Source organism: Oncorhynchus masou, unplaced genomic scaffold (genome assembly GCF_036934945.1).
Source record: "Oncorhynchus masou masou isolate Uvic2021 unplaced genomic scaffold, UVic_Omas_1.1 unplaced_scaffold_1934, whole genome shotgun sequence".
Lineage (NCBI taxonomy): Eukaryota > Metazoa > Chordata > Actinopteri > Salmoniformes > Salmonidae > Oncorhynchus > Oncorhynchus masou.
In genome coordinates, this window is record NW_027008430.1 from 81,073 (window position 1) to 90,664 (window position 9,592).

Below are 9,592 nucleotides of genomic sequence, written 5' to 3' on the forward strand. Positions count from 1 at the left end.
TAGACCAGGGGTCTCCTCTTCTAGACCAGGGTCTCCAACCTCTTCTAGACCAGGGGTTTCCTCTTCTAGACCAGGGGTCTCCTCTTCTAGACCAGGGTCTCCAACCTTTTCTAGCCAGCGACATGTTTAATGTTTTTATTTTCTAGCTTTCAAATAGCAACATTATTCTGTTCTCTTCCCTGGGTGAACAAGACATGCCTTTCCTGTCACTATAACTGGTCAAATAATGGTTCATAAACAGTATTTGGTACGATAGGGCCCCATAATATTCTATTTTTTGTATTTTCCCCTAATTCTGTTTTCTGTTGTATTTTTTCAAGATTTAGAATTTTTTTCCTGTTTTGTTACTCTCAAGAAACAGCAACAACAACCAAAAATCCCCTGAGTCCATGTCAGTGCTTAAATCACATCAGAACACCAATGTGTCGATCTGGAGATGTTTCTGCTGTTTAGGCCTGCTGTAGCACATCATGACAGAGTTAGACAGGACTACTGCTGTAGCACATCATGACAGAGTTAAACAGGACTACTGCTGTAGCACATCATGACAGATTTAGACAGGCCTTTTTCCTGTGCACATCAGACAGAGTTTAACAGGACTACAACAACAATCATGACTGAGTCAGTCAGGACTTACTGCTGTCACATCAGAGTTAGACAGGAACTGCTGTCAGCACACCATGACAGAGTCAGACAGGACTACTGCTGTAGCACATCATGACAGAGTTAGACAGGACTACTGCTGTAGCACATCATGACAGAGTTCGAGATGAATGACCTCTGACCCCTTGTCCTCTTGCCCCCATTCCCCCAGAGTGGCCTTCTTCCCGCTGCACATCGGAGACCATGTGTTTATAGAGGAAGACTGTGTGGTGAACGCTGCTCAGATCGGATCTTACGTTCACATCGGGAAGAACTGTGTCATCGTGAGTCACACACACACACAGAGTTACACACACTGGCCGAGGGAACATTCAGGTCCTAAATCTGGGTCATGTGATGCTCGGAACCACAACATTTCACTGTCCCAGTCGGGCTAGTTGGGTCCATGTTCTACTAGTCTGGTCTGAACAGTACTAGTCTTTGTCTAGTTGGGTCCATGTTCTACTAGTCTGGTCTGAACAGTACTAGTGTTGGCTAGTTGGGTCCAGTTCTGGTCTGGTCTTAACAGTACTAGCCTCTGTCTCGTTGGGGTCCGTGTTCTACTAGTCTGAACAGTACTAGCCTCTGGCATGATTGTATTTATTACAGGGTAGTCACATGACGGTAGTTTGTATCATCACATGACGGTGGTGTTCTGTAGAGGTTCTGTGGTGATGTCACAATGGGGGTAGTGTGTTCTGTCAACATATGAAATGGGACTCACTAGTCTGACCGGGCCAGGAGTCACTCCAACGCCGACTTGGGGAGTCACTCCAACGCCGACCAGGCCGGGAGTCACTCCTACGCCGACCAGGCCTGGAGACACTCCAACGCCGACCAGGCCAGGAGTCACTCCAACGCCGACCTGGCCGGGAGTCACTCCTACGCCGACCGGGGGAGTCACTCCGGTAGTACGCCGACCGGGCCGGGAGTCACTCCAACGCCGACCAGGCCAGGAGTCACTCCAACGCCGACCGGGCCGGGAGTCACTCCAACGCCGACCGGGGGGAGTCACTCCAACGCCGACCGGGCCTGGAGACACTCCAACGCCGACCTGGCCGGGAGTCACTCCAACGCCGGCCGGGCCAGGAGTCACTCCAACGCCGACCGGGCCGGGAGTCACTCCAACGCCGACCGGGCCTGGAGACACTCCAACACCGACCTGGCCGGGAGTCACTCCAACGCCGACCGGGCCGGAGTCACTCCTACGCCGACCGGGCCTGGAGTCACTCCTACGCCGACCGGGCCGGGAGTCACTCCCTACGCCGACCGGGCCGGGAGTCACTCCTACGCCGACCGGGCGGGAGTCACTCCTCGCCGACCGGGCCGGGAGTCACTCCTACGCCGACCGGGCCTGGAGTCACTCCTACGCCGACCGGGCCGGGAGTCACTCCTACGCCGACAGGGCCTGGAGTCACTCCTACATCGACCGGGCCGGGAGTCACTCCTACGCCGACCGGGCCTGGAGTCACTCCTACGCCGACCGGGCCTGGAGTCACTCCTACGCCGACCGGGCCTGGAGTCACTCCTACGCCGACCGGGCCGGGAGTCACTCCAACGCCGACCGGGCCTGGAGACACTCCAACGCCGACCGGGCTTGGAGTCACTCCTACGCCGACCGGGCTTGGAGTCACGCCTACGCCGACCGGGCCGGGAGTCACGCCTACGCCGACCGGGCCGGGAGTCACTCCTACGCCGACCGGGCCGGGAGTCACTCCTACGCCGACCGGGCCTGGAGTCACTCCTACGCCGACCGGGCCGGGAGTCACTCCTACGCCGACCGGGCCTGGAGTCACTCCTACGCCGACCGGGCCTGGAGTCACTCCTACGCCGACCGGGCCGGGAGTCACGCCCTACGCCGACCGGGCCGGGAGTCACTCCTACGCCGACCGGGCCGGGAGTCCTCCCGCCGACCGGGCCTGGAGTCACTCCCTACGCCGACCGGGCCGGGAGTCACTCCTACGCCGACCGGGCCTGGAGTCACCCTACGCCGACCGGGCCTGGAGTCACTCCTACGCCGACCGGGCCTGGAGTCACTCCTACGCCGACCGGGCCTGGAGTCACTCCAACGCCGACCGGGCCTGGAGACGCCGACCGGGCTTGGAGTCACGCCACGCCGACCGGGCTTGGAGTCACGCCTACGCCGACCGGGCCGGGAGTCACTCCTACGCCGACCGGGCCGGGAGTCACTCCGCCGCCGACCGGGCCTGGAGTCACTCCTACGCCGACCGGGCCGGGAGTCACTCCTACGCCGACCGGGCCTGGAGTCACTCCTACGCCGACCGGGCCTGGAGTCACTCCTACGCCGACCGGGCCTGGAGTCACTCCTACGCCGACCGGGCCGGGAGTCACTCCAACGCCGACCGGGCCTGGAGACACTCCAACGCCGACCGGGCTTGGAGTCACTCCTACGCCGACCGGGCTTGGAGTCACGCCTACGCCGACCGGGCCGGGAGTCACGCCCTACGCCGACCGGGCCGGAGTCACTCTACGCCGACTGGGCGGGAGTCACTCTTACGCCGACCGGGCCTGGAGTCACTCCTCGCTAGACCGGGCCTGGAGTCACTCTTACGCCGACCGGGCCGGGAGTCACTCCAACGCCGACCGGGCCGGGAGTCACTCTTACGCCGACCTGGCCTGGAGACACTCCAACGCCGACCGGGCCGGGAGTCACTCCAACGCCGACCGGGCCGGGAGACACTCCAACGCCGATCGGGCCGGGAGTCACTCCAACGCCGACCGGGCCTGGAGACACTCCAACGCCGACCTGGCCGGGAGTCACTCCGCCGACCGGGCCGGGAGTCACTCCACGCCGACCGGGCCGGGGTCACTCCTACGCCGACCGGGCCGGGAGTCACTCTGCGCCGACCGGGCCTGGAGTCACTCCTACGCCGACCGGGCCTGGAGTCACTCCTACGCCGACCGGGCCGGAGTCACTCCCTACGCCGACCCGGGCCGGGAGTCACTCCTACGCCGACCGGGCCGGGAGTCACTCCTACGCCGACCGGGCCTGGAGTCACTCCTCCGCCGACCGGGCTTGGAGTCACGCCTACGCCCGACCGGGCGGGAGTCACGCCCTGACGCCGACCGGGCGGGAGTCACTCCTCCGCCGACCGGGCCGGGAGTCACTCTTCGCCGACCGGGCCTGGAGTCACTCCGCCGACCGGGCCGGGAGTCACTCCTACGCCTTCCGGGCCTGGAGTCCTCCGCCGACCGGGCCTGGAGTCACTCCAACGCCGACCGGGCCTGGAGACACTCCTCGCCGACCGGGGAGTCACTCCTACGCCGACCGGGCTTGGAGTCACGCCTCCGCCGACCGGGCCGGGAGTCACGCCTCCGCCGACCGGGCCGGGAGTCACTCCTCCGCCGACCGGGCCGGGAGTCACTCCTCGCCGACCGGGCCTGGAGTCACTCCTACGCCGACCGGGCCTGGAGTCACTCCGCCGACCGGGCCGGGAGTCACTCCAACGCCGACCGGGCCGGAGTCACTCTTCTACGCCGACCTGGCCTGGAGACACTCCAACGCCGACCAGGCCAGGAGTCACTCCAACGCCGACCGGGCCAGGAGACACTCCAACGCCGATCGGGCCGGGAGTCACTCCAACGCCGACCGGGCCTGGAGACACTCCAACGCCGACCTGGCCGGGAGTCACTCCTACGCCGACCGGGCCGGGAGTCACTCCTCGCCGACCGGGCCGGGAGTCACTCCTACGCCGACCGGGCCGGGAGTCCTCCTACGCCGACCGGGCCTGGAGTCCTCTTCTCCGACCGGGCCTGGAGTCACTTACGCCGACCGGGCCGGGAGTCACTCTTTTACGCCGACCGGGCCGGGAGTCACTCCTACGCCGACCGGGCTTGGAGTCACGCCTCGCCGACCGGGCCGGGAGTCACGCCCTACGCCGACCGGGCCGGGAGTCACTCCTACGCCGACCGGGCCGGGAGTCACTCCTACGCCGACCGGGCCTGGAGTCACTCCTACGCCGACCGGGCCTGGAGTCACTCCACGCCGGCCGGGCCGGGAGTCACTCCAACGCCGACCGGGCCGGGAGTCACTCCTCGCCGACCTGGCCTGGAGACACTCAACGCCGACCAGGCCAGGAGTCACTCCAACGCCGACCGGGCCAGGAGACACTCCAACGCCGATCGGGCCGGGAGTCACTCCAACGCCGACCGGGCCGGGAGTCACGCCACGCCGACCGGGCCGGGGAGTCACTCACGCCGACCGGGCCGGGAGTCCTCCTACGCCGACCGGGCCTGGAGTCACTCCTACGCCGACCGGGCCGGGAGTCACTCCGCCGACCGGGCGGAGAGTCACTCCTACGCCGACCGGGCCTGGAGTCACTCCTACGCCGACCGGGCCTGGAGTCACTCCTACGCCGACCGGGCCGGGAGTCACTCCAACGCCGACCGGGCCGGGAGTCACTCCTACGCCGACCTGGCCTGGAGACACTCCAACGCCGACCAGGCCAGGAGTCACTCCAACGCCGACCGGGCCAGGAGACACTCCAACGTCTCCGATTCGGGCCGGGAGTCACTCCAACGCCGACCGGGCCTGGAGACACTCCAACGCCGACCTGGCCGGGAGTCACTCCTACTAGACCGGGCGGGAGTCACTCCTACGCCGACCGGGCCGGGAGTCACTCCTCGCCGACCGGGCGGGAGTCCTCTTCGCCGACCGGGCCTGGAGTCCTCCCCGCCGACCGGGCTTGGAGTCACGCCTACGCCGACCGGGCCGGGAGTCACGCCTACGCCGACCGGGCCGGAGTCACTCCTACGCCGACCGGGCCGGGAGTCACTCCTACGCCGACCGGGCCTGGAGTCACTCCTCGCCGACCGGGCCGGAGTCACTCCCGCCGACCGGGCCTGGAGTCACTCCTACGCCACCGGGCCTGGAGTCACTCCAACGCCGACCGGGCCTGGAGACACTCCAACGCCGACCGGGCTTGGAGTCACTCCTACGCCGACCGGGCTTGGAGTCACGCCTACGCCGACCGGGCCGGGAGTCACGCCTCGCCCGACCGGGCCGGGTCACTCCCTACGCCCGACCGGGCCGGGGAGTCACTCCTACGCCGACCGGGCCTGGAGTCACTCCTCGCCGACCGGGCCTGGAGTCACTCCTACGCCGACCGGGCCTGGAGTCACTCCTACGCCGACCGGGCCGGGAGTCACTCTACGCCGACCGGGCCTGGAGTCACTCCTACGCCGACCGGGCCTGGAGTCACTCCAACGCCGACCGGGCTTGGGAGTCACTCCCTACGCCGACCGGGCCGGGAGTCACGCCTACGCCGACCGGGCCGGGAGTCACTCCCGCCGACCGGGCCGGGAGTCACTCCTACGCCGACCCGGGCCTGGAGTCACTCTACGCCGACCGGGCCTGGAGTCACTCCTACGCCGACCGGGCGGGAGTCCACTCCAACGCCGACCGGGCCGGGAGTCACTCCTACGCCGACCTGGCCTGGAGACACTCCAACGCCGACCAGGCCAGGAGTCACTCCAACGCCGACCGGGCCAGGAGACACTCCAACGCCGATCGGGCCGGGAGTCACTCCAACGCCGACCGGGCCTGGAGACACTCAACGCCGACCTGGCCGGGAGTCACTCCTACGCCGACCGGGCCGGGAGTCCTCCTACGCCGACCGGGCCGGGAGTCACTCCAACGCCGACCGGGCCGGAGTCACTCCTACGCCGACCGGGCCTGGAGTCACTCCCTCGCCGACCGGGCCTGGAGTCCTCCTACGCCGACCGGGCCGGGAGTCACTCCTACGCCGACCGGGCCGGGAGTCACTCCCTACGCCGACCGGGCCTGGAGTCACTCCTTCCCGGGCCTGGAGTCACTCCCTCCGCCGACCGGGCCTGGAGTCACTCCTTCGCCGACCGGGCCTGGAGTCACTCCTACGCCGACCGGGCCTGGAGTCACGCCCTACGCCGACCGGGCCGGGAGTCACTCCTACGCCGACCGGGCCTGGAGTCACTCCTACGCCGGCCGGGCCTGGAGTCACTCCTACGCCGACCGGGCCTGGAGTCACTCCTACGCCCGACCCGGGCCTGGAGTCACTCCTACGCCGACCGGGCCTGGAGTCAACGCCGACCGGGCCTGCAGTCACTCCCTCGCCCGACCGGGCCTGGAGTCACTCCTACGCCGACCGGGCCTGGAGTCACTCCTCCGCCGACCGGGCCGGGAGTCACTCCTACGCCGACCGGGCCGGGAGTCACTCCTCCGCCGACCGGGCCGGGAGTCACTCCCGCCGGCCGGGCCGGGAGTCACGCCTCCGCCGACCGGGCCGGGAGTCACGCCTACGCCGACCGGGCCGGGAGTCACTCCTACGCCTTCGACCGGGCCGGGAGTCCTCCTACGCCGACCGGGCCTGGAGTCACTCCTCGCCGACCGGGCGGGAGTCACTCCTACGCCGACCGGGCCTGGAGTCCTCCTCCCGCCGACCGGGCCGGATCCTCCAACGCCGACCGGGCCTGGAGACACTCCAACGCCGACCCGGGCCTGGAGACACTCCAACGCCGACCGGGCTTGGAGTCACACAAACGCCGACCGGGCTTCACGCCCTACGCCCGACCGGGCCGGGAGTCACGCCTCGCCCGACCGGGCCGGGAGTCACTCCGCCGACCGGGCCGGGAGTCACTCCTACGCCGACCGGGCCTGGAGTCACTCCTCCGCCGCCCGGGCCTGGAGTCCTCCTACGCCGACCGGGCCGGGAGTCACTCCAACGCCGACCGGGTCGGGAGTCACTCCTCCGCCGACCTGGCCTGGAGACACTCCAACGCCGACCAGGCCAGGAGTCCTCCAACCTAGTCCGGCCAGGAGACACTCCAACGCCGATCGGGCCGGAGTCCTCCACCGCCGGCCGGGCCTGGAGACACGCCGACCTGGCCGGGAGTCACTTACGCCCGCCCTCGACCGGGCCGGGAGTCCTCCTCCGCCGACCTCGGGAGTCACTCCTCCGCCGACCGGGCCTGGAGTCACTCCCGCCGACCGGGCCTGGAGTCACTCCGCCGACCGGGCCGGGAGTCACTCCGCCGACCGGGCCGGAGTCACTCCTACGCCTCGGGCCTGGAGTCACTCCTACGCCGACCGGGCCTGGAGTCACTCCTACGCCGACCGGGCCTGGAGTCACTCCGCCGACCGGGCCTGGAGTCACTCCTCCGCCGACCGGGCCTGGAGTCACGCCCTCGCCGACCGGGCCTGGAGTCACTCCTACGCCGACCGGGCCTGGAGTCACTCCTACGCCGACCGGGCCTGGAGTCACTCCTACGCCGACCCGGGCCTGGAGTCACTCCGCCGACCGGGCCTGGAGTCACTCCTACGCCTCCCGGGCCTGGAGTCACTCCTCCGCCGACCGGGCCTGCAGTCCTCCTACGCCGACCGGGCCTGGAGTCACTCCTACGCCGACCGGGCCTGGAGTCCTCCAACGCCGACCGGGCCTGGAGTCACTCCTACGCCGACCGGGCCGGGAGTCACTCCTACGCCGACCGGGCCGGGAGTCCTCCGCCGGCCGGGCCGGGAGTCACTCCTCGCCGACCGGGCGGGAGTCACTCCTCCGCCCCCGGGCCGGGAGTCACTCCTACGCCGACCGGGCCGGGAGTCACGCCTACGCCGACCGGGCCGGGAGTCACTCCTCCCGCCGACCGGGCCTGGAGTCACTCCTACGCCGACCGGGCCTGGAGTCACTCCACGCCGACCGGGCCTGGAGTCACTCCCGCCGACCGGGCCTGGAGTCCTCCTCCGCCGACCGGGCCTGGAGTCACGCCCTCGCCGACCGGGCCGGGAGTCACTCCTACGCCGACCGGGCCTGGAGTCACTCCTACGCCGACCGGGCCTGGAGTCACTCCTACGCCGACCCGGGCCTGGAGTCACTCCAACGCCGACCGGGCCTGGAGTCACTCCTACGCCGACCGGGCCTGGAGTCACTCCTACGCCGACCGGGCGGCAGTCACTCCTACACCGACCGGGCCTGGAGTCACTCCTACACCGACCGGGCCGGGAGTCACTCCTACGCCGACTGGTTGTTCATGTTGCTCCAGGTCGCCACTGTATCTGGTTGTTAATGGTGTGTGTGTGTGTGTGGTCCAGGGTCGGCGGTGTGTGTTGAAGGATTGCTGTAAGATCCTCGACAACACAGTTCTTCCTCCTGAGACCGTGGTTCCTCCCTTCACCGTGTTCTCAGGATGCCCAGGTTAGAACACTCCTCCTCCTCCTCCTCCTCTACCACCTCCTCCTCTACCTCCTCCTCCTCTACCTCCTCCTCCTCCTCCTCCTCCTCCTCCCCCTCTACCTCCTAGACAACACAGTTCTTCCTCCTGAGACCGTGGTTCCTCCCTTCACCGTGTTCTCAGGAGTCACTCCTCCTCCTCCTCCTCCTCCTCCACCTCCTCCTCCTCCTCCTCCTCCTCCTCCTCTCCTCCTCCTCCTCCTCCTCCCTCCTCCTCCTCTACCTCCTCGACAACACAGTTCTTCCTCCTGAGACCGTGGTTCCTCCCTTCACCGTGTTCTCAGGATGCCCAGGTTAGAACACTCCTCCTCCTCCTCCTCCTCCTCCACCTCCTCTACCTCCTCCTCCTCCTCCTCCTCCTCCTCCTCCCCCTCTACCTCCTAGACAACACAGTTCTTCCTCCTGAGACCGTGGTTCCTCCCTTCACCGTGTTCTCAGGCCAGGTCAGAACCTCCCTCACCTCCCCTCCTCCATCCTTCCCTCCTCCTCCTCCTCCCTCCTCCTCCTCCTCCACCTCCTCCTCCTCCTCCTCCTCTACCACCTCCTCCTCCTCCTCCTCCTCCTCCTCCACCTCCTCCTCCTCCTCCTCCTCTACCACCCTCCTCCTCCTCCTCCTCCTCCTCCTCCTCCTCCTCTACCTCCTCCTCCTCCTCCACCTCCTCCTCCTCCTCCTCTATCTCTACCTCCTCCTCCTCCTCTACCACCTCCTCCTCTACCTCCTAGACAAC

General features: G+C 67.5%; 1 protein-coding gene across 1 annotated transcript; it reads left to right on the top strand.

Annotated features, from left to right (window-relative positions):
- Positions 1-680: 680 nt before the first annotated feature.
- On the top strand, positions 681-9,157 carry LOC135532600 (mucin-19-like; the record flags this gene model as incomplete). The annotated part of the gene is made up of 8 exons (XM_064960076.1): positions 681-688; positions 815-926; positions 1,370-2,345; positions 2,489-2,854; positions 2,937-5,752; positions 5,808-6,282; positions 6,397-8,476; positions 8,989-9,157. Coding segments are annotated over exons 1-8 (7,002 nt in total), but the record flags the coding sequence as incomplete, so codon positions are not given.
- Positions 9,158-9,592: the final 435 nt, after the last annotated feature.